The sequence below is a fragment of the Accipiter gentilis genome, chromosome 9 (genome assembly GCF_929443795.1).
Source record: "Accipiter gentilis chromosome 9, bAccGen1.1, whole genome shotgun sequence".
Taxonomy (NCBI): Eukaryota; Metazoa; Chordata; class Aves; order Accipitriformes; family Accipitridae; genus Astur; species Astur gentilis.
Genome location: NC_064888.1, coordinates 27,344,176 through 27,370,671, shown reverse-complemented (window position 1 = coordinate 27,370,671; position 26,496 = coordinate 27,344,176). Strand labels below are relative to the sequence as shown.

Below are 26,496 nucleotides of genomic sequence, written 5' to 3'. Positions count from 1 at the left end.
ACATCTCCATCTCCACCACTCACCTCTACATCTCTTATTTCATAATCCCTTATTGTTTTCATAATTAAAGAACATTTTTCGTAATTCACCTCTGTTTCCTTCTTCTGTTTTGAACTTTACACTTTTTCCTCTCTCTCAAGTCCACTAAGTAGGTTCCTCATTCATTGAGCTCTTTCCTAACACCCATTTCTTAACTCTCACTTGTAAGGTACAAAAATACATGTGAAGTTCAAGTGTCAGTAGTTTCACACATGAGGCTGCACTCATGTAATTATAAATAGGATTGAACTTTATTTAATACAAGGCAACACATGAACAAAGGTATATCAGTTTGGAATTGACTAGCAGCTGAAGCTACGGTTATATAAAACCATTAGAAATTAATGAAAATACATACACAGAGGTTTTCTGTGAGTTATCAAAATAATTTAAAAACCATTTTAGCTAAAGTAGTACAGTTTCTCTACATGCTTTCTGGGGAACGCCTCTCCCAGTCAGCATAGGATTATTCATTTTTATACAACAAGTTAGTGGTACTTTGTCCCATCTGGTGGTTCACCTCTCAAACAAGAGAGCTTCAGCAGCTGCACTGCGGACATATTTGCAATATACTACAGGTTTTTGCCAAGAAGATGTACACGTATTACCCCAAATTTTTGTTGTTTTTTTTTTAATGCCATGCATTTACTTTTAATTAATGCATTTAATTACAATATAAATTATTTCATTTTCTTATTTCTCCCCTTTTGTATATTTATAGACTATTGTTCTAAGACATGTGTAAGTTACTGGTTAGCTGATTGGTGTATGCTTTAATCATTTCTCATAAATCACTCCAGTCTCTTAATGTGTTTTATTATTATTCATTGTATCAATAATTCTGTCACACTGTCAAAAGCCATCTAGAGTTATCTAGTAATTATCTTCTCAAAAATAGATTAAATATTTCAGGAACAGTCACATAAAATCTCACATATAGTCTCATTATTTCTGTGTCCCTTGCAATGCATGTGAAATTTATTTATTTTTTATTGAAAATGCAGAACTAACTTCATAACCTCAGTCATTCCTTAAACCTTTTTCTCCATTGCTGAATTTCTTTTTTCCTTCCCACTGAATTGTCTGTGTATTTGCCTTATTTTTCTATTAGATTGAGTTTTTAGCCTCTTGAACTTTTCTTTAGCTATATTTCTCCCAGCCCTTTTTTCTCCTCTATATACCTTTCTATTCAATTTATATGTGAAAACCTTGTATATCTTTGGCATATCTTTGCTTTCAAAAATAATGGTAATGTGGTAATGTTAATTTTGAAATGTCACTCAAAGTAAGTTTTAGAATTTTAAAAAGTAAATATTTTTATTTCAATTTGAAATAATCACAAAAAAATACTCACAGTGATGTTTATTCTTTCTAAATGCAATATACTAATAAAAATTTGAAACACACAGTCATATCTACCAAAACCTGCAAAATGTCATCTGGCAAAACAAAGATTTATCACTTTGGGTTAGCTACAAGAGTGAATTAAAACATCCAAAGCTATAAGCCCAGATTTTCTGTATAGCCAATGAGATGATATAGGTTTGCTAGAGCACCTAAGTTATTTCTCAAATTTACCCTACTATGTATGTAACAAAAATGCCTTTCAAATATATTTTCCCTCTTTTTTTTTTTTTTTTTTTTTTTTTTTCCCTTTTCCCAAAAGTCCTTTGATTAAACATGAAGCAGTTCTTTAGAGGGATATGGTTAATTTTAACTGGTTTAAGGAAAAGGGTGATTGTGGTGTATCTAGAAGATAAGCTTTAAAATTGTGAATAAAAAAGCTTTTCCTTGAAGTCAGTTGCACTTTTCTTTTCTTGGTCTTCATTTTTCAGTCCATTTAATTTTCTTAATAGAATCAAAACTGTCTTTGAATGATGGTTACCAAGAGAGATACAGTGCCTGCTTTCACTTGTACTCTTGTGTATTCTTTTCCTATTTTTGTGAGTTTTCCAGACAATACCATTTTTGGGTTTTGGTGTTTTTTTCTCTTCCAGATTGGGGATGCTCTCATTGAAATTGCCAGCAATATAATGTTGGTTGATGACCATGTGTTGTGGATGGCTCAAAAGGAAGACAAAGCCTGCACCAGGATTGTACGATGTGTGGAACACATTGCAAGTCAAATGTTGACCAGTAATATTCAAGTTATATCAAAGGTATTTCATAAAATTACAAAGCTTTTTGTCAGAATTTATTTTAAAAATGTCACTTTTCTTCACAATTTTTACAACCACGAGTATATAGAGAAGCAAGATTGTGTAAGCCAGATACACAGCATAGCTGATTTACGTAGATATACTTGGCTCTGTGATTTTTATTTTTTTTTCTTCTCCTAGATTCTGTTTGGAAGACCAAAATATTTTTTTGAGTATCACTGATGGTATTAAAAAGGGTTCTTTCTTAACTTTGATTTATTGTATTTATTCTTACAATAGACTCTTCACAACACTATCACTCTAGTGTTCTTGCTATTCACTCAGTTTCTATTGTTCTTGCCACTACAGTATATGGGTTTATTTTGAAAGGTCAAAGTTGAGTGAGTGAAATTTTTAATAAGAGAAAAGACAACATGCTCCCTTGTTGCTTGAAGATTTTAATATGCCTTTCAGTGAGGTTTCTAGATAATACTTGCTTAAAGCATTTAGAGAATGATCCAAAAAAAGTGTCTTGTCATAAGGATTACTAATTTATGGTTAGTTTTAGGTTTTTTAGAAGCAAACTGTAGCTGTATGAAATAATTGTTTTTATTCCCTGGACTCTACCTACAAGAATTTGTCACTTACATACTGAGGGGTTGTTTGGACACTGAAAAACTGTCTTTTTGCCAGTTTCAACATCTAAATAGCAGAAGTGCATCTAAATCAGAAGCTTGAAACTTATCGTTTTAGAATTTGAGATAAATATTTTAAAGCCTTACAGCTCCTGGGATTGGTTTGCTTGCTTGCTTAATTTTAAACAACCCTTATTTTCTCAGTTGTCCACTGCATTTACACGAACGCACTATTTAAAAGTGAGTTCAGTGTTAGTTTCAATTACAAGTATAAAAGTAAAAAAAAGTATATAAGGTATAAAGGTAAAAAAAATTGAAAAAGGAGGAATTACAGGTTGATCTGAATTATAGGCTGAGCCAAATAGCATAATGGCCTTAGTTCCTTCACTGTATATTTTTAGAAAAACAGTCTTTCAAACAAAGACAAAAACATATTGGACTGTTTTCTAAAGGAAGTTTTTTATTTCATTCCCATTTACATAAAATAAACAATTTTGCTAAAAATATTTATTTAAATTAAATACATAGAAACAATAGTGTGTCTTTTAGAAGTATTTTGCAATGTGACAGCTAGGAGGGCTCTGTTGCTTTATACCCAAACTTCTTTTAAATGTCAAGTGCCAAATGTCTTTTTTTTTTTTTTTTTTTTCCCTTGTCACTGCTTCAGGAAGCTGTTGACATTACTGTAAACAGTAATTCTGTGTACTCAAATGTAGATCTGTGCCACTAACCTTTTTGCCATGCTTTTTATCTTTTTGCTTCTTATAGTTTTCTGTAGGAGAATTAGTTTACTGTTGAGTGCAATTTGTAAATAAACAAAGCTGTGGAGTTTTTCTAGTGTCATCTCATGCAATACCAAACACTTCTGTTCCTTTTGGAGGCCAGCCAGCAAACTGTCTCACAGAAATTGCATCTGCTTTCTTTATTTTAAAGAACAGCAAATAAAACCCCCAAAGCTTAGGTAGCTGCTAGCTTATAATACAATTCCTGAAAAAAAAAGGAACTTCTATAAACTGTCAGTCATATAACATATGCTCAACTGTTCCCTGCACATTGAAAACCTACTTGTGAGCCATGGCTGTTATCCCTCCATCTTTTTTGGAAGACAAAAAATGTTTTTCCAGTTCCATGAGGTTGTGGAATAGCTAATCTCAACGTCAAAAAACCACGAGGATGGATACCTTTGTTTAGATCTTCTTAGGTCTCCCTTGTTGTCAAATGGCATACAAAATATGCTGCAGGAAGAATGGCCAGTAGCAACTTTCAAATACTAGATAATTTCTTTCATATATATATATATATAAAGATATATTTAATGTTTCATTTAATAATCGTATCACAGTAAACCAAAGAAGACGTTATTCTGCTGTACGGTATTTAAAATCTTAGAGAAGTCATATAGACGAAAGGTTCTTGTCAGGATGCCGCAAGGGCCCGGGCCTCCCCAGTCAGGGCCTGTCCCACTGCCCCCAGCCGGGGAGCAGGGCACGCCGGGGGCAGTCGGGGGCAGCTCCAGCCCAGGGGCACGTCCTCTGTGGTGGTGATGAGGTCAGGTGGGGAATGTGAGGCTGCAGATTAGGGTGAGGGTCAGGCCCAGTGATGGCAACCAGGCCCACTCACAGCCCAGTGGTCGCCAGGCCAGGTCACGGTGAGGAGGCTGGCCCCAGGACAGTGGTGGGCCTGGGGCAACAGCGCTGGTGGCCAGGCTGCGACGCAGCCACCATGGAGTTCAGGTGAGGCCTTGGAGGAGCCTCAGCTTGACACTGGGCCAGAGGGAAGGCTATGGGAGCCCCCTCAGAGGACCTGGGAGCAGCCAGAGAGGTGGGGGGTGCCCTGGGCAGCTGAGAGCTCCTGGGGTGGATCTGTATGCCTCAGTACCCCCAAATTAATTTCCCTTCAGTATTGCTCCAAAGTGCTTCTTTGCACCTGCTTTTGTTTTATTTCTGTGCATACATATCAGATGTGCAGTTTGAAAAGGAAGACTTCCTGCTGATGATAAAACTTATCTCAATGGTCTTGTCTCAGGCATGTGCAATAGTTTTAAAACCCACCCCTGAAGAGTTTTCATTTCATTCTCCAGCTGATGGGACTGTCAGAATATTTTAGGCTAATTGCAACGTGGCTTTTTGTATGTGCTCTTGGTTTTTGCAGACTTCGGCGCTGCTCTCAGCTTACCCAGGTAACAATCCCCTTTGGTCCTTCGGCTGAGTGGTGCCTTTATCTAAGGTTTAGGAAATGGACATGAAATTATCATTTTCTGTATCTGTACTGCTTAGAGACAAGATTATCTTGTGGCTTCTCACAACGTGTACCTGACTGTGGCTTGTTTCCATGGATAATTTTACTCTGAGTTCATCTGTATCCATTTTGTAGCTCATTTTACAGTCCTACATAATGAACGCTGGTTTGCAGTGCATTTTACCCATCTGTTTCTATATGCTGAGAATGGCATGTTCACACTGTTTGAACATTGTCAGGCCTTTATAGGTATATTTTGGGAGTGGAAAGCCCCAAGTATTTAAAGAATTTAATATTCAAAATTTTAAAAATAGGGCTCACTGTTGTGAAATCACTTGAATCCTCATTACAACATTATCTAGCAAACATCTTATTCACCATCACTTCACAAATGTGAAGCAGGGAACCAGTGTTATGCCCATTCTACGGCAGGAAACATGAAGCTGTAAATAATTAAATTGCTTTTCCTAAGCTTAAAGAAAACCTGTTACCACACAGGAGTTTTAAGTGAGTCATGTAGCTTGATTCCTGCAAGCAGTAAATTTTGTAACTTCTTTAAAGGCTATCTACAGATGGTATAAAAAATTATCCAGGTAAACCTAGTTTCAGGTTTTAGGACTTTTCAATAAACAGCCACTGGATTTTTAATACAAACATTATTGGATTCTTAATGATCTTTGGCATTTTTATTCAAGTGTAGAAAAAAATCACCTTCAGGCAAGGACAGGAGAGGTGGAAATTCAGTCTAAAAAAGGGATGGTTTAGGAATTTAGAAACAACTGGAAATAATCTTTACACTACTTCCACTTTAAAAGTAATATACATACTACTTTTATGTAAAAAGTATAAAAAATATATTGAGAGCTTCTGGACATTGTCTAATTTCAACAAAAAGTAAAATTAATGTCAATGACCAGCTGGAGTGCATGGAGCTCTGCCTGGGGATGGATGAGGAGCTGACTGAGAGCTTATGGGTCAGGATTAAAGGGAGGGCAGAGATAGTTGACTTTCTAGTAGGGGTCTGCTACAGGCCACCCAACCAAGAAGACCAGGTGGATGAGGGCCTCTATAGACAGATAGGAGCAGACACATGTTCACAAGCCCTGCTCCTCATGGAGGACTTCAACAACCCCAGTATCTGTTGGAGGGACAACACAGCAGGGCATAAGCAATCCAGAAGGTTCCTGGAATGTATTGATGATAACTTCCTTCTCCAAGTGATGGATGAACCAATGAGGAGAGGTGCTATGCTGGACCTTGTTCTCACCAACAGGGAGGGGCTGGTGGGGAATGTGAAGCTCAAGGGCAGCATTGGCTGCAGTGACCATGAAATGGTGGAGTTCAAGATCCTTAGGGCAGCAAGGAGGGTGCACAGCAAGCTTGCTACCCTGGACTTCAGGAGAGCAGACTTTGGCCTCTTCAGGAATCTGCTTGATGGAGTACCATGGGATAAAGCCCTGGAGGGAAGAGGGGCCCAAGGAAGCTGGTTAATATTCAAGGATCACATCCTCCAAGCTCAGGAGCGATGCATCCCAATAAAGAGGAAGTCAGACAAACGGTGGGAAGCCTGCATGGATGAACAAGGAGCTCCTGGACAAACTCAAACACAAAAAGGAAGCCTGCAGAAGGTAGAAGCAAGGACAGGTAGACTCGGAGGAATGCAGAGAAATTGTCCAAGCAGCCAGGGATTGGGTTAGGAAAGCTAAAGCCCTGATAGAGTTAAATGTGGCCTGGGACATCAAGGGCAACAAGAAAAGCTTCTATAGGTATGTCAGTGATAAAAGGAAGACTAGGGAAAATGTGGGCCCTCTCTGGAAGGAAATGGGACACCTGGTTACCTGGGACATGGAGAAGGCTGAGGTACTCAACAACTTTTTTGCCTCAGTCTTCACTGGCAAGTGCTCCAGCCACACTGCCCAAGTCGCAGAAGGCAAAGGCAAGGACTGAGAGAATGAAGAACTGCCCACTGTAGGAGAAGATCAGGTTTGAGACCATTTAAGGAACCTGAAGGTACACGAGTCCATGGGACCTGATAAGATGCATCTCTGAGTCCTGAGGAAACTGGCGGAGGAGGTGGCTAAGCTACTATCCATCATATTTGACAAGTTGTGGGAATCCGGGGAAGTTCCCACTGACTGGAAAAGGGGAAACATAACCCCCATTTTTAAAAAGGGGAAAAAGAAAGACCTGGGGAATTACAGGCCAGTCAGTCTCACCTCTGTGCCTGGCAAGATCATAGAGCAGATCCTACTGGAAACTATGCTAAGGCATATGGAAAATAAGGAGGTGATGGGTGAGAGCCAACGTGGCTTCACTAAGGGCAAATCATGCCTGACAAATTTGGTGGCCTTCTACAACGGGGTTACAGTGTTGGTGGATAAGGGAAGAGCAATTGATGTCATCTACCTGGACTTGTGCAAAGCATTTGACACTGTCCCACATGACATTCTTGTCTCTAAATTGGAGAGACATGGATTTGACAGATGGACAAGGAATTGGATGGATGGTCACACTCAAAAAGAGTTGCAGTCAATGGCTTGATGTCCGAGTGGAGGGCAGTGACAAGTGGTGTTCCTCAGGGGTCAGTATTGGGACTGGTGCTGTTTAACATCTTTGTTGGTGACATGGACAGTGGGATTGAGTACACCATCAGCAAGTTTACCGATGACACCGAGCTGTGTGGTGCGGTCAGCATGCTGGAGGGAAGGGATGCCATCCAGAGGGACCTTGACAGACTTGAGAGGTGGGCCCATGCAAACCTCATGAAGTTCAACAAGGCCAAGGCAAGGTCCTGCATGTAGGTCTGGGCAATCCCAAGCCCAAATACAGGCTGGGCAATAAGTGGATTGAGAGCAGCCCTGCAGAGAAGGACTTGGGGGTGTTGGTTGACAAGAAGCTCAACGTAACCCAGCAATGTGTGTTTGCAGCCCAGAAAGCCAACTGTATCCTGGGCTGCATCAAGAGAAGTGTGACCAGCAGGTCAAGGGAGGTGATTCTGCCCCTCTACTTCACTCTGGTGAGATCCCACCTGAAGTACTGCATCCAGCTCTGGGGCCCCCAGCATAAGAAGGCCATGGGCCTGCTGTAGCAAGTCCAGAGGAGGGCCATGAAGATGATCAGAGGGCTGGAGCCCCTCTCCTATGAGGAGAGGCTGAGAGAGTCAGGGTTGTTCAGCCTGGAGAAGAGAAGGCTTCCGGGAGACCTTACAGCAGCCTTCCAGTACCTAAAGGGGGCCTACAAGAAAGCCAGAGAGGGACTTTTTAGTAGGTCCTGTTGCGGAAGGACAAGGGGTAATGGCTTTAAACTGAAAGAGTAGATTTAGATTAGATTTAAGGAAGAAGCTCTTTACTGTGAGGGTGATGAGGCACTGGAACAGGTTGCCCAGAGAGGTTGTGGCTGCCCCATCCCTGGAAGTGTTCAAGGCCAGGTTGGATGGGGCTCTGAGAAACCTGGTCTAGTGGAAGGTGTCCTTGCCCATGGCAGGGGGGGTGGAACTAGGTGATCTTTAAGGTCCTTTCCAACCCAAACCTTTCTATGATTCTATCAGTTGTTTAATGAGACTTTGGTACTTTCATTCTGGACATATGCAGGATCATCAGTGACTGAAGAAGGTGCATTTGAAAACCATTTCATAAGTTCAAAAGAGGACCAGCAAGTCATGCAGTGTGCCTCATGCTAAGATTTAATTCATTCTGGTACCATGACTTTTACACGGTTAGGCTTCCCCTCTCCTGCCCTTACTTTTTTATGCAAAAAAATTTCTTTAGATTCATTTATTAGTATGAATTAATGTTATTTTCTTCATTGAAGTCATTTCTTGTCAGCAAGATGCCCCAAATTCTGAAAGATTCACACCAATTTTAACTAAGAAATGGATTTAAGGTTCTTCTGTATTGCTAGCTTGCATAACAGAAGCAATGTAATATGAAACTGCCACATTTGTACATTTATCCTTCTGATAAACCTGATAGTTTGTGTCTTAGTTTGGGTACATTTACATTGGAATCAATGTGCAAAATACAGACACTCGCAGACCACTAAACAATCTATGCCTTGAAGCAGAAACCATGTAGTCCAATCAGTGTGATGCAAGTCTAAGCTAGTCAACCTGATTATGACATGAGCTATTTATCTCATGCACAGGACTGTGCTGAAATGTATATACTAGTTTAAGGATTGAGGTGCATATCTGTGCACTGTGCTACAATCTCCATCTAGACACATCACCTCACTAAAGGGTAGGCTGAAGACCTGTAATGTGGTATTGCATTGAACCATATAGTCATGTTCAATATTCTAATAGAACAAGATCGATCCACCAAATAGCTAAGAAGCTTTCTGTTTCAGTACTGAGGTACAAAGCACATCCTTGTTCATTTTTTAAAAAATTCCTATTACTGCTGTTGCTAGTTCAGTTTATAACTGTGTTACTTTAAATCAGGATTGATTGCACTGAAGCTGATAATGACACAATTACAAAACCGATAAAGTAATAACTGATATAAACTGATACATTCCTAAAGAAGATTCAAACAAACCCACTATGCTGTTGTAGAATTATAGATCAGTTATTTAAATGTTATGTATTCTTTCTTACCTTATAAATATATATGGAATTGTGTGCATGCACAATCATTTATAAAGTATATACAGTAAATACACAATGCATATGTAATAATGTAATTATGCTTAATATGTTAGCAACATATCTGCTTCTCAATGTTTTCACAGGTATCTCGTAATATTGCTCTGGAGGCCTTTATGATCAAGCCATCTAGTTTCACAGGAATGACTTGCACTGCCTTCCAGAAAATATCTTCAAATTCTGACAAGTCAGTGGTGCGTGATTTAGGAAGCTGGGAAGCAAATCACCATCCTGATCAACATTTGAATTTCAAGTGCAACACTGGCAATCTGAATGGTTCCTTGGTAAATTCTTCTACCAGGGTAAGTCAGTACAATCATAAATATAACTTACCTATTTCAGTGTGCTTTCAGTAGTACTTTTAAGCAGAATACTGACTTGGAAAATGTATATTTTATGTGTTGTTAGCATTGTGATTAACAATTTCAACATGTAAGTGGCCTTAAACTGGTGTACTGGGTGTAGCATAGTTTGTTGTGCTAACGGATATTCTATTAATGTAATCAGGCGGAATTCAGGATGTGAATAGAAATGAGTAAATGTCTTGTTCTTGGGTCCAGTTCTGCAAACTTCTCTATGTGTAAGCAATCTCTTTAAAGTAATTTGGAAATATTTGTTTTAGTGAAGTACTCTCAGGGGATTTTACGTTGCAAAAATGTATTTTTTTAGGGAAATTACTTTTACTTCCACTAAAAAATACTACGTTCTCTATCTTCTAAAATTTAGACAGAGCGAGAGTGTTATGCCTGAGTTTTTGAGTAGCAGCTGAAGAAAAACAATAATAAATAAGCCTTTTAATAGAATGCACTGTTATTATCAAATAATGAAGTGGAACAATTAAATTTTGATCTAGCAGGAAATAGAATTTTGCATTTGGCTGAGCATGTTATTAAATTTAAGTATTGCAGAGTTGAATTTTTGTTATCCTTCAGATGAATCTCAGTTTAATAGCCTTATTTCTTGAAATACTTACTATGATAAAATTATATTTTCTGGACAATATTACTAATTTATTGAACTTTGAAAGTATTTTGATTGAAGTTATTTTCTCTTTGGTGCATTTTAATCTCCTGTATGGACTATGCAGTCAGTGATACGGTAGTTTGTGCTCTCAGGATCTTCTGGTAAAAAGGAGTCATCAAAATAATGGAAGTTTAGGTTAAATTTATTTCCTGCAGTGGAGTTAATTCTGTGGACACTGGTAACATGTCTATTTATAAGAAAGAGAAAGTTGCCTCTGAAAAGAGAAGAGCTTGACATCCATAAGACAAAAAAACAAATGTTGGAGATCTAAAAGATACAAGATTTCTGCAAGAAGCAACCCTGGAATACTCTGCAATCTATGGAATAGTAGTATTGATATAGAAATATACATGGAATTACATGAATTGGAAAGTTTTCTTTATCAGCTCTGCCAACGTATTATGTATTTCTTCAGAAACTGAGTACCGACATTTCTAGTAAATTAATCTCTTGAAAGTTTGATGGTCAAGCACTGGTGTGTCTCTCCTGTTATAAAGAGTTCTACCATAAATGCAAATTTCTTCTCTCTCCTATCAGCATGCATGTGTCAAATACGCAAAGTTAGAATATTTATTTGAAGCCCCTTTCTAAAATGTTGGCAGAATGTCACAATATAAAGATCTCAGTAAATCTTTCCTAATGTATTTTGAACCTAGCTGACTTTATACAGCATACAGAAGGGAAACTCTACTGACTCTCTCTCTCTGAAACTTTTAGACTGAGCACTCCTTAAATTCATTCTGAAATGAGTTGCATTTCTTCATTTTTTTAATAGAATGATCTGTAGAATTGTAACTCATAACAGAAAATGGGATTCTTTATCATCATCTACTAGCAAAATTATTTCTATATTTGCTCAATAGAGACAAACAGTAAACCTACTTGATTGTGCTATGCAAAGTTCAGGAAAATAGAGAATTTGTGAGGGAGGTGCGAGTTGCTTGGTTGATTACCAATGTTTGGGTACTATGTTTTAAAGTATTACTTGTTATTATGTCTGACTCTCTAGAACTTCATCTTAGATGCTGACATTATTCTTAGACTCTTTCTCTATCTAGCATAGGTTTAATCATAAAGAAGAAAAATATCTAATTAAAATCACTAAGTACAAATGGTAATTATGAATGTAATTTACTTATAAAAATGTGAAAAGCTGTCCTTAAAAAGCTTATTAAAAGAGAATCTTTATACATTTTTGTGCTAAAAAGTGTCGCCCTCTTCAAATTTATAATATTGTAAATCATCTGCTCACTAAGCATGAACAATTGTTTATGCCATCTGTCTGTTACTAACAGACTTGCACTAATTGCACTAATAAATTAAAAAAGTGAATACTCATGAAGCAATTTAGGGGCAGTTTATGGGAGAAGACTGAAATAGATGATCACAAACTATCTTAATAATACGATCAAAACTTATGTAGTTTACCCACAATGATATTTCCTGGCAATGCTAAAAATTGATACAAATTTAGTCAGTGGTTATCTGTACATAATTTAACCTGATCTTGTTTTTATAGGATAGAGAGCCTCCAAAAGGGGAAGAAATATTAAAAACTTAAATAAATAAATAAATAAATAAATAAAAATAGTTTAAAAAGAATAAACTTTGAAAATTAAATAATTTAAAAGGCGCTGAAAGAGATCCACCATTTAGAGAAGTTCAGGAGATAACTGTTGAAGTATACCTATATCCACTTACAGTTCAAATATGTGGTAGGTCTTTTATAGACTAACTTGCAGTGTTTCCAAATACCCTAAAGCAAAATATTATTGCAGTTGAATACACAAATTTTTATCTTTAAATCTAATTCAACACTGTAGTCAGTAACCAACCTGAAAGGTTGAAAAGAATCATCACTATTGCAGATCAAAAGTTTCTTCTGGTAGGATTTAGACCAAGATTCCTTCTCTTAGATCCCATTTCTGCTGTCAGTGGGGAGCTTTTGCTGCCTTGCTGGACTCTACTGGGTGAAAAAAAATGTCTCAGATATGTCTTCCTAGTTTTTGATACCGTGGATTGTATTTTGACACAGTGGTTGTTTTCATCTCCTTAGGCTTAAGGCCATCTTCCCAGCTGAGGCACAATTCTGTCCCATGACCTGGCTGTGGTCTAAGGATATCATGATAATGACACACCAACAAGGCTGCTGTAACATTTGAACTTGGACAATGTGAGAATAGCTTATGAAATTTCAGTGCCATTCAGTATGAATCCAGTGTTTGGTTCCCATTCTATATCAGACCTGAAGCATACTTTGAACCTAATCTCTGTTCCAGCCTAATCCTGTAAACTAACTCCAGTGTGCAAAGATAATCAGCTGTACAGTTAACCTTTCCTCTGGCTCACTAAAATTACTTCAACATAAAATGAATCTTTAAACCTCCTTTACTATCATAATCAAGTGTGTAGTTTATAGGGGACTGTAGATTCAGTATTCATGCTTGGACTTTAACAAAGTATTTTATTAACATAATTTATAGTTTCAGCTTCACTGAAAACACTTGTCAAATAAAAAGTCTTTTCCTCTCTTTAATTTTCTGACACACGAATGAATTAGCAAGTTTCAAAATTCCAGTAATCTATATTTTCACATGTAATCCCTGACTTCTGAAATTTTAATTCCTCATAATATTCTCCATGCATTCAATTTAACTTTTCAATTCTATTTATTTCTTATATGCTCTGAGCCAGACTGACCTTTTGTTTGGTCAGGTTGTATTACAGGTGATGGCTGTGTGATAAAGTGTTTAAAGTTAAATTGGTACCATGATTGGTACTAGACATGCTAGCCGCCAAAAAGAAAATTCTAAAGTGCTTTGACAAAATCCTATGATAAGTTGCTTATACCACTTTGAGACATTATACAATTTTAGAAATATTCTTGTCTCAGATACTTACTGGAAAATATACAATCAGTATGTAAGAAAAGTCTTTTTCTTGCACAAAATAAATTTTGAATGTCAGACCATACAAATAATGTATAAATAATAGTAAATTCATATGTAAAAGTTAACAGGAGTGCAGAAAAAACAACAAAGTTTTTCACCAAGTGACAAGGCATTCAGGGTAGGATAAAACACAGAATTAAAAACCCAAAGAGGAATTGTGAAGGGGAAAGTTTGAAGGTGCAGAAAATAGGTCTCATAATGAAAGTGCCTTTCCTACAATCTACTATATGTGAAATGTTCAGGATCTCTATAGATAATTAATTATATCCATTTGGAAGCTGCTTAGTAGAGTGTGCAATAATTAAGTTTCTCATTAATGCAAGAACTAATTCTTATATAAATAATAATTACAATTTACACTGGAAGTGTCAAAGCCAGAGTGTACGATGTGCCGCTACCGAGCTGTAGGTTCCAAAGTGGTTTCTTACAGTACTTTTCAAAAACAATTAGTTTTGACTAAGATTTGAGCAATGTCTTGTCCTCTTTCAGTGAAATAAAAGCAACAGAAGCATTTAAAAACTTCTCTTCTAGCTCTTTAGCTCATACATGTTCATTAACAGGGACCTTCCTCTTGCACTGGCAATTTGTAATAGTATGTATATTCTAATCACCTGTGAACCTGGTTATGGAAAGTACTTTCATCTAAGCATCTGCTTATTGTTACTAATTTCATTGAGTTGCTTATCCATTTAAGATACGTTTTTCCATGTTCAGGATGCATATGTACAGAATTTTTCAAGGCGATAAGATCAGCTAAGGAAATTTAGAATTCAAATTAATGTATAGAATTTGTGAACCCAATTAAAATAATACAAAATGAAAATACTTCCTGCAACTTGCACAGAAGATGTCTACTTCTGATTAATTTTTCTGGTCCAGTCTATCAGACTAAATGTTCCCCAATCCAGATCTTCTTTCTACATTAAAAAATTGCACAAATGTTTTTCACTATCCTGTTGAAAAGATTCATGCTGACAAGTTCCATAACCACATACACCATACTAACAAAATAACCAGCCAACTTACCCAACAAAATACTGCTATACTACAGTGTGCCACCATATATCATTGGGGTGATTTTGTTGGTTTTTTTTTTCCTAGAGCGCAATAACTAGTAAATTGATAGGTGTCATAAATATAGCATGAATTAAGTTGGCATCATTATTTCTGTCATGATTTCCTCTAATTTCCCAGCACACATGGCTTCTTAGAGAGTATTACAGCACTTTCCTCATCAAATATGATTGTCCTGGTTTCAGCTGGGATAGAGTTAATTGTCTTCCTAGTAGCTGGTACAGTGCTATGTTTTGAGTTCAGTATGTGAAGAATGTTGATAACACTGATGGTTTCAGTTGTTGCTAAGTAGTTAAACTAAAGTCAAGGATTTTTCAGCTTCTCCTGCCCAGCCAGTGAGAAAGCTGGAGGGGCACAAGAAGTTGGCACAGGACACAGCCAGGGCAGCTGACCCAGACTGGCCAACGGTATATTCCATACCGTGGGACATCACATCGAGTATAGGAACTGGGGGGACTGGGGGTGGGGAATCGCCGCTCAGGGACTGAGTGTTGATGGGCGGGTGGTGAACAATTGCACCGCACATCATTTGTACATTCCAATCCTTTTATTACTGCTGTTGTCATTTTATTAGTGTTATCATTATCATTATTAGTTTCTTCTTTTCTGTTCTATTAAACTGTTCTTATCTCAACCCACGAGTTTCACTTCTTTTTTTTCCCGATTTTCTCCCCCATCCCACTGGATGGGGGGGGAGTGAGTGAGAGGCTGTATGGTGCTTAGTTGCTGGCTGGGGTTAAACCACGACAATGATGAACTTCGAGTATGCCTGTATCACACAGATTAGTACAAGATTATTGCTTTCTTTTAGATGAATCTGTGGGTTTTACAACTGCAGAAAACATGCAATAAAGAAAACACTTCCAAGTGAAGCAGGACACCACCAAACAAAAGTTAGTTTCTCAGTTTTATATGTATGGCGTATTACAGTGGGACACTGGGCTCAATGCTGGTATACATATTATAGTTTATTTCGGTTTCAAAATATTTTTTTCTCCAAGTATTGTAAAATATGTTATGATTAAACATCCAGATCAAGACATTTCATGTTACTCATCAGAATTGGCACTGTTCCTTTTCCTTTGGGAACTGTCTATTTTTGCCCATTTTTCTCTTTTCTCTATTCTTTTCTTTGTGTATCTTAGCACCCAAATCATTTTGCTCTTCTTGTACTGGATATTGATATTAATTTGAGAATTTTCTCTGGGAACTTATGGAAAAGTTTGCTTTGCTCTAAATTCTGTATAATGATTTTACAGTAACCATTCTAATTCTGTTTATTCTTTCTCTGTGCATAGGTTGTTGGTACTGTCACAAAGGGATATCTTATGTGATGTAGGGATTTTAAAGTTCATTATATTTTACCTGCTCCATCACTTCATATTTATTCTACATGGTTTCTTGTCTTTAAAATATAATTTTAAATTTTATTCTATAGTGGTTTTTATTGTGATTTAGAATCTATGCAGATGTCTATTTGTTCAATATTCTGAATAATCAGATTCATTATAGTTTTTACATTTAAAAAGAATTTTTTATATTATTCGTTCTTAGACATAATATCTAGAGAAAAGTAGCTGTTGGTATCTCTCTTATTACAGCCAAAATTTAAACTAAGTAAAAGCGTTTAGTACTAAAAAAAAGATCTGGGAAGAATCCACTTAATTTGAATTACAGCAATATGATATATAAACTAGTATTTTCTGTGGAGGCATTAATTTGCTTGCAGGTGTGTTTAGATTTCACACCGAGTACTAGCTATGGAAAAAGCAGAAATATCTGTCATTCAGTTGATTAGATGGGTTTAATTTCAAAATCAAAAAACAGACAAGACAAACTGCCCCTCTCTTTCTTCTTCCAGAATGGTCAAATCACACATTTGTATATTCATACCTCTTACTACTATTCCTTCTCAAACAATGTCTTTATATTTATGCCTACTATGGCACCCTCAACATTTGTAGTTTGGTATTCTATGTTTAATATACCTTCTTTTCTCTGCACATGCTCCCATGGTCTTTTAAAATGTGGATGGCTATCCTGCTCTTGCAGGTCTTTCTAAACATTGAGAAAATGAAACTGCCAAAATACTATTCATGCATGTGTGACAAATGTCAACTATTTTAGGTATATGGAAGGGTTTCTACAGTTCTTATATTTTTTTAACATATGTTTTAACATATAAAAATTAATATACATTATGTTTTTTGAAAGTAGGAAAAAATATATCACTTTATTCCGTTTCATAGGTGCCTAGAACAAACTTTAACGTGTAATAACAAGCTCATGTCACTTCTTTTTTTATCATGCCCTTTGCCACTTCTATTTTAGCAGGAAAAAAACTTATTCTGCAAATAACATCAGCCACCCAGAATTGTTTTCTGAATTTCACTGTTTATGGTATTGATGTTTCAGAGACATGTATTGTGTTTGAAACTGAAAGTTATTTAACTGGTTTTCCTTTAATGCTGTGTACAGTTTGGACTTCTAACTTGTATGTGTGAAGAAGTTAAAAGAAATCTGAATAGCCGGAGGAGAATAAATACAAGGACAAAAGGACTGTGAAAATTATAACTTGTATTTTATATAAAATTCTGTTATTTCAACTCACATTTGCTTTCTTGTGAAACAAGCTTCTGTTCCTGGACAAACATGAATCATATTGATTTTATGTGTGCTGTCAATATGTATCTGAGATATGCTGTCACTCTCTCATCCACAGTGGTTGGGTAAAAGACTGTTTTCTTCTGATTTTCTGCACCATTGCTCTTGTTACAGAAAAGTTCTCTTTGGGATTTCCCAAAGGGCATTGTAAGATTAGTTTCCTTGTTATAAACTATCAGACTCCTTCATGTGCATTCTGCTGTTAAATAATAGTTTGTACACTAATTAAGATAAATCTCATAACAAAACCACATTGACACTGTAACAGTTAATAACACAGTACATTAATTGTTAAAACATATTTTAAGTTAACTTAATGGTACAAAGGTAATGATGAACAAGTAGAATACTGAGTACTGGTGAAATTCCCAATTCTGCATTGACATTTGAGGAATTATACCCCAACTTTAATTTTCTTACTACGCTAATAATTTTTTATATTTTTTTATAGAATTGTATCTAAGTTGAAAATTTTCAACTACTCTTCTCTAAATTCTTTCTAATGTCTATTTTATTTTCACCAAGGAAGATTGATGCCATCTAACAGTGCATACTTCAACATCCAATAAATAATTACATTTTGTTTCTTAGAACTTTTTTCACTACATGGTTGTTTAGCTAATTGATTGTTACCTGTTTTTGCTGTTACAGAAGGCATTTCCAATTTCTAAATGGATAATCTTCCTAATTGTAAAAGTATGTTTAAAAGTTATTCTTTTTTTTTTTTTTTTATTGGGTTGGTTTGATTCTTGTTGGCTTAAGTTGGACCAGAAATAGTTTGATGTTGACAAACAGTTCACTAAAATAGATTGCTTTGATGATTAGCAGGTGATATGGCTGGAATTTTTTTTCTGAATGTGGGTTCTTCTAGAAACTCTAATTGTTTCCTGACTTTCCAGTCTCCAGCTGTATGCGATAATCAAGGGGAAATGGCCAATGGCACAGAGGTGAGGACGTTCAGAATTCAAACCCACCACACAGCATAAGGGTGCTCACTGAAAGGTACAGTCTTTTTCCTCACAAAAGTGATAGTGTTGGCTGGAGCTTCTCTTAAGGATCTAATCTGCTCAGGGAAAATGCAGCTGTATAGGGGGTCACATATCAAAGATTTTTTTGAGTGGTTTTTGGTTTTGTGGATGTAGAGGAATTAGTCTGTGTGATTTTCTATGTGGTAGTTAGGACACTATAATTTTTATGCTGTGGGAGTTTTCCAGACACTATATCTATATATATATATATATATATATACCCAGATAGATAGTCATTACTGAATAGGTAGTGGAAGTCAGCAATGGAACGCAAGTTTTCAGTCCAGGAAGTGGGTATGTTACATCTATATTTTAAGCACAGTGTAGGCCTAGGGGTGCAATTATGTAGGATACCTCTTTTAAAGTGACTTATGAAGAGACTGCTATCCCAATGAGTTGATTTGTGAAAAGACTAGTATGCTTCAGAACTGTCTCCATGACACAGGAAGTGAAATTTGAGTTAAAATATTACTGCCAATATTGCCTTGTTGTTTGCTGTTTATGAGGAAGTTATTTAATCAGGCAGAATGCTGTTTCTGTGGTTTTGGTGAGCTTAACTGGGCAAAGGAATTCACTCCTGATTTTTTTGTTACTTCCAAAAAAAAGCATGGAGATACTAGTAGAAATCTGTCAAGTTTCTTTTGGGGGTTAAAGGATTCAATATTTCCTTATATCCTTGACTGTTATCACTCTGTGGAACTTGAAAGATGTTCTGTATCATGGTGAATCTGGAAGTACTTGGCATGTTCCAACTTGTCAGTCTAAAAACAGATATCAAATTTTGTGAAGTAAAAAATTTTCTTCATTAGTTGTTGATGTAATACACTGATATTCACTAAAAATACATAGATGAAATAATGATATGAGTTTTTTTTTATTATTATTGTTTTATAAATCAAGGTAAAGCTCTGGCATTCTCTACTGTATGAAAAGAATGGTAAACGTGCGCATCTAAAGCACACATGCACATACGCCTGCATGTATATAAATAATGTTATTATGGATTTTTAAAGCAAGTTTCATGATTTTGAGGACTGGAGTCCTGGTTTCTATGTATATGGACTTAGCAACAGTTATTCTGGAAGGAATAGTGCACACATGGACAAGTAATACTATGTGTTTATGGTGCCTGTAAGCTATCTGAGTTTAATCTATTTTCTGAACTTTGGGAATGTCGCCTCAAAAAAAATACAGAGGGGAAAATGAAGTAGAAAAGAGTGAGGGAAGGAAACGGGAAAAATATTTAACTTAGTAGAATCAGTTTGCTGGGTTTTCAGTCCTCATAAGATCATTCTCTGCTCTGTTAAACTGTATATTGTTGGGGAGTGTGGGAAGAGTGAGAGATTAGGTGATGGGGGAGGAGAGAGTTGTTTATTTGTTTAAAAAAAAGAACCACAAAACTTTATGACAAGACTTGTGTTATTAGGAGAGTTGACTGAGACTGTAATTGTTCATTCTTGTCTGCCATTTTAGACTGAATGTCATGCGTTACACATTTAAAACAGGATGTAGGCATGCATGACTGCTGTCCCAGTGGGCATCTCACAAAGATGTGCATAGTATTTCTTGAGCCCATCCCAATGAGAAATTGATTTTTAACTAAATGAATGTTGATATGTGGATTCATGTTCATACTGGGAACTCTTCCTGCATTATTGATTTATGTATAGTTGGCATAATATATATTTAATATATCAAGGAAAGGTCATAAATTAGTTGAACTGCTATTCAACATAGTACATACAGACTTACAAAAGTACAGATGTTATCATAGCGTAAATTCCTGGCTGTGAGTTAGAAAAATCACATCTTCAAAGTTCCATAGTTCTACATAAGAATTAATTCATTATTCTAAATTATTGTTATTGTACTCCCAAACTGTCAGTGAAGGAACGTACAGGTGTTAATTGAGTTTCCAAATCATCAATGAAAGAACTTACTGGTTTTAATGCCAGATTAGTTTTTAATGAAGCACTTATGCTCTGTTTTACAGAGAAAGGTATTCTAAATAGATATTCATTGTATGCCTTTATACACAGGCAGTCATTCTAAGTGAAGTTAATTTGCTTCACAATCTTTTTTTTTTAGGCAATGAAACTCATATGTAGCTTTGCTTTGTTTCTGAGAACTTTATGACAAAATACAGACAATTAGATTTCTTAATGAACTTGAGGAAAACAAATGGTTTTAAATGCCTTTTCATCCAGGCCTTGTACCACTTTCTTCTACTAGTATCAACGAGTGACTAAAAAGTAATTTTAAAAAAATACTAATCAGAAGTTGCAATTGTACTTAAATAGTAGAAAGGCTCAGTACTTCAGTAAGAAACTTGAATCTAATGTTCTTTCAAATGTTAGTGAAAAGTATTGAATTTAGGGATATAAGCAGAGCCACGAAGGGTCAGTCCAATGGTCAGTTTAACCTTGTTTCCTGCCTCTAGTAGGAGTCTAATAGGCTAGATGCTTTGAGAGAAAAATATATAGAGAAAAGGAAATGCAGTGGTACTTCGCTTTTATAGCCATCTTTGTATGCCTTATGGATTTCTGCATCAACAGACTGTATCCAGAAGATTGTCAATACAAGAAATGGGTTCCTTCTTTGGAGAAAAAAAAAAGATCTGATGTTTTGAGACATCTTAATACATTAAGTTTTACAGTACCATGCTTGTTTTTATTTATTCACTAAATTATATTACATTTGTTCATAGATGTAGAAATAATTCTCTTTCTTAAAGTACCATGAATGCAAATATAAAAACCTGAGAACAGGAGTGATGATGATTGTTAAAAAGTCCACATCTGTTAACATCCTTTCTGTGTCCACGCAACTATATATTCATACATTATCAAACTGCAGTCCTGGAGGTTTTCTGCCATTAATCCTTGTACTGAATTTTTTCATACATCCTACATTACTGTTTAAAAGAAAAAAAAAAAAAAAAAAGTTGGCCAATTGTTTTAGATCAAAACCGGCTGGAGGCTATGAATTATGGATAGACAAGATAACACTGAATTGTATTCTTTTGCTAAATTTAGATTAAAGCCCCTCAGTCCAAAAGTCTGATGAACCAGAATTGAAAAACACAATGGCTAATTCAGTATGTACAGGTCATACAGTAGATGTAACAGCTGTGTAGTGTATGCTTCACTGACCAGCATATGCTGCTACTCTAAAAGAAAAAGAGTAAGTTTAGGACTTGACACTTAAAAAAAAAAAAAAAAAAAAAAATCACAGTTCCGTGACATGGTATTATAGAAAGCCTCCTGTATTTCATAAGCTCACTTTGATCAATACTGTGTAAAGTGTCTAACAGATTTGAAACTCTTACTAAATATGGTCTATCAAAGTTGCATATAATTATCAGACTCATTGAACTGAAGAGTTATTTACAGCTATGTCATGTTTCTTCAGCCTTTATCACTGCACTTCTGGTGATAGCAGTCATCTACAGAAATGCCACAGAACATGAAATGTACTATTTAAGTGGTACTGATAATTTAAATGTGTACATTCTTAATTTCCACATAATGTAGGATTACATATGCACTCCAAACTATTTTATTAACAGCTCCTGTTCACCAGAACAATGGTTTTCAGCCTCTGTGGGCTTTCAGTGTACTTGATTGATTTGGCATCTATATTTTAATCCTTCCTTTTCAGAAATTTCATGTCTAATTTAAAGGAAGTCTGTAGTAAGTAAATGTCTAACAGGAGTATATGTCAGAATGTATGTAGTGTATTTGAGATAAAGTGCATCTTACTTTTAGAGTTTAGTTTAATTCTGTCAAATAGCAAATCAAATCAAATGGCAGAATCAAGCTTCAGCATTAAGTTTTCCTCCACAGTGCAATTGCTAGAGTTTCTTTAAGGAAGGAACTTTCAAAGAGGATCAGACTCACTGGGTACTTTTTGCTACAGTGGTTCTCAGTGTTTTCTTTCTTGGGGATTCATTAAAGTGTGGAACGTTGCTCTAGACATAATTGAAAACTAGCAGTGAATGTTAAAATCTATTTATAGCTGACTATCTGCAATAAATACTCAGAAAACCTACTGCCGTACTATTTGGGCCTGATTTACTGTTGTGTAACCCCAATGGAATCACTGCACTAAAAAAGGAGTCTATTTTTTTTGGCTCATGATCTGTGAATTCCTGGAAATATCTTACCCAGCTTGTTATCACTTTAAAAAAACAAGAAAAGAGGCAAACATAAAGTCACTAGGGTACTACTTTATATCTTCATTTTAAAAACTCTAAAAGGTTATATTTTTCCCTTAGCATTAGGTTCAGGGATGCTTTAATATATGTCAAACTTAAATCATCAGTGAAAATAAGATAATTCAGTAAGTGCTGAGACACTATAAGTGTGAGCAGGTAACCAGTTGCTTTTCCTAATTATCTGCTCATCCTTGATAGATGGTAATGTATTTGTTCAGGCTTATGCTAGCAGTTGTTGCTTATGTAGTAGACATGCCCTGGCAATCCTACTTCTTCTAAAATACTATTACCACAAGGAAGAGTAAGGTATCTAGATGGTCATGATTTTCTTTACAATATGCCTTCTGTTTTCAGGAACGTGTATACAGTTGATACAAGCTACCATCTATTTGCTGATTTCACAGTGTCCTTGAAAATGGTACAATAGTAAAATTGGTTGGCCTTATATTTCAGTCCAAATAATGGAAGTTTTTAATAGTTATTAGGCTCTGAGGATAAGCTTCCTTTAAAGTGAAATGGGTCTTCTGCAACTGAGCTATGGGTAGGAGAATCAAAAGACGAAATATACCTTCTGTAGGAAAATGTCCAGATGTGTCATGTGAAGTTGTTATATAACCTGAAGAGTCAGGGAGGAGATGTTTATTCATCTCAGTGAACAAGTACTGGAGTGAGGTTCACAACTTTAGGACACTAAATTATATATCATCAGTGCAAGAAGGGAACACGCTACAGATTTCACATACAGCTATGGTGATGTCTTCACACAACTATGAAGAAAAAAGTGTAGGAAAACTTTTGTAGTGCCAGAACTCTCTTTCTCACGTTGTGTCATTAGTGTTGCTGGTACATTCTCTTGTGCAGGTGTGAAAGCACACCACATTGATTTGCAAAGAAATAATGGTACCAAATCCATTTTACTTAACAGTTGAGAGGGCTTGAGAGAGCACAAGCGTATCTCCTCTGTAGGTTTAAATATGTGTATATATTGAAACAATGCATTAAAAATTAGTAAATTCTGAGTTGCTGAAGAGATTATTTTAGAAATAACAGTTTCTAATGGCACTCCATGTGTCATTTCTTCATTTTCCTTTGTAATCAGTTCAAGGGCTTTGTCTACATGCAGACACTGGGGAAAATTAATCTGAATGAATTTTGAACGTGTTTGAGTGAAGCCCTAAGTAGACACCCTTATCCAGAATCAAAGTAGTTTTAATTCAGTTCAGCTGAATTTAATTAATTTGGAAATGAATTCAGCTAAATTGAATTAAGGCCACTTAGTTATGAAGGAAAATATCAACAGAAATGTCTAGTACAGTTTATTCATTTACTTTCAAATAAGACTTTTAATAATGTGCTCTAACTTTTCTTGGTTGTCCCTTGCATACATTCTCAACACATGTACACTCTTCAGCTTTTCTCCCAAAAATTCCTGTGGAGTGTAAGAGGCTCATTCTATAATACTTCTGCCACGTAGAACAACTTTGTCTTTGTTTGCTTAATCACTCTTGAAAACACAGACATTTTTCCTCACCCTCTTTCTCCATTTCACCTGTTAAGCCATGCAGGAGGACTGAGTGACCTCTCATTATCCCAATAAGAAATAAGGTAGATCATTTTAACTGTGGAACTACATACAGAAAAATGCTGTACGCTTTTGATCACATGGCATCACTATAGGTCTCAAAGCTATATTACAGCTGAAATGGATGTTTGCAAAACACAATGCTCAGAAATTGCCAGGAAGGTTTCAGAGTCTAAAGACATGCTCAGGGTGATTTGCTTGACCATAACATCTTTGAGATGTCTTTATAAACAGTTTCATGCTATTATATAATAGTAGCTTTGTTAGCAATTATTTTACTGTCCCTTGCACTCTTAAACAAAAATAAATTTAAAAAAAAAAAAAAAGAAAGAAAGGATGGAAGAAATGATTCCTTTATTTTTTTATTATCTATAAACAGCAATAAAATGAAAATGCAGTAAGTATAAATTTACTGGAGTTATGTCACATGACAGGGTTGAACAGCCAACCCAGGCAGAGCACAGCATAAAATTTAATAAAAATACATAATGATTCCTCCAAATTTATCTCTGGAGACTAAACAAACACATAAGTCTACTCTGCTGAATGAATGAAAACTTAACAGTGAGGAGCCTCAGGTACATAAAATTTTCATAAAGCTGCTGACAGCGCATGTCAAGATCTCTAGCTGCTTTTGTCATCTTATATCTGTTTATAATTTCCTAAAGTGTTGGCTCCTAAGTACTTATTTGATACTACAAGCACATTATAACCCTTAAGCAGCAAGATAAATGCTTAGAGCTGATTCAGTTAGACTATTATTTGTTGGAATAAATCCTGCTCCTTCCTGCCTAATCACAGAAAGCTTTGCTGGCTATGTGGCTATGCTTTGTAAAGAGGCATAAATCTCATACTGTTTGAAAGAAGTGTCTGCATTTTCAGGTTCATCATATCTAACTGTATTCAGACAAACTTGTTGGAATTTATTGTATTCCTACAGGTTGTGAGACTTGTAGAAAAGGAACAGAGAGAACAGTGATTCTATTGGAGCTGTACCTGTTACCCAATCCATGACAAAGTGCAGGAGCATTACCATAGTAAATCTTGCTTCAGGGGTTATTGCCATAGAATGGACAGGTCATCTTTCCTGATTGAATTCCCAGAGCATTGGATACACACAAATCCATAGTAAGAGAAGAATCTTACATGAAGGAGTTACAATTTGTTTTAAGACCAGCTACTCTATGAAATCCATGGGCTCTGACATCAGGTCACAATGCCATCCTCTTTCTTTTTTAAATACTACTTCTTGCAATGTTTTAAGAGTTAGTCTTTTTGAAAAATATTCTGTGACTGGTTTTTTATCCTTGCCTAAGAATTCCTTAGAACTTAAGTCAGACCTAAGGCCTTGGCCAAGAGGAATTTGCTTAATGATTGAGAAAATCTAGAATAATCACTACAAATTAAGATAATCAGGACTGTTTTCACACATTTCTCTTTCACTACTTTTTCAACCTCTTCTATGACACTTTAATTTCTCTTTCCTTTACTGTGATGTTTATTATGTCCTTTTTTTTTAGGATTTATTTTTTCATTCATTCTGTTTTCTCTAGAGGAAGGCAGTGCTTTAGAAACTAGTCAGGTAATTTGTTTGTTTTTCCAATAATGTACTAACGCTTATCCCTTAAACTAATATTTAGTTCTTTTGGGCTAGTTTTGAATGTTTTTCTTTCTCTTCTCTTGGCAAAAGAAGCTGTCAGGCACATCTTGCCCTTCAGCTGCTTGTGATGCTTATGGTTATGCTCTGCAGATAAGGTGACTGCCATTCTATAATAGGCAGAAAACCTCATGATAAAGATGGTTCTGCTAAGGTTTCTGGTTTTCAAGAAATTGGTGGTTTATTATCATATATAGTCAGAATGTCACCTATTGAGAGTTGTGTGGCTCCCTTAGACGGAGAAGTATTTGAAAGGTCTACATTACAGGATTTTTCTGATATTTTTTGTAATACAAACTGAAAGTTTGGTAAAAGAATTATATTTTCAGTAACTATAAAAATTGATAGTCATGATTGCCCAAAGTTAGAATTGTTTTGAATGTGGGATTTTTCAATTAAAATCTAAAAAAAATCCAATTGGAAATTTAGACGTGATAAATATAAAAGCTTTTGCTGAATTGTATCAATAAGTTTTAATAGTTTGAATATACTTCCCATGATTCTCCAAGCAAAATATAATACAAATATAATACTATACAAAATAGTAGGCAGACTGTTTATCATGATTGTATTTGGTAAAATTAAAAAGATGTCTGTTTGCTGGAG

At 35.8% G+C, this 26,496-nt stretch overlaps 1 protein-coding gene across 1 annotated transcript in view; it reads left to right on the top strand.

Moving 5' to 3' along the window:
- The window catches only part of ADGRA1 (adhesion G protein-coupled receptor A1), a 290,403-nt gene that overhangs the window by 150,312 nt on the left and 113,595 nt on the right, over nucleotides 1–26,496 (top strand). Inside the window, exons 11-12 of the mRNA XM_049810494.1 lie at nucleotides 2,037–2,198; nucleotides 9,782–9,997. Of these exons, the coding sequence (XP_049666451.1) occupies nucleotides 2,037–2,198; nucleotides 9,782–9,997 (378 nt within the window). The remainder of the gene's footprint in view (nucleotides 1–2,036; nucleotides 2,199–9,781; nucleotides 9,998–26,496) is intronic.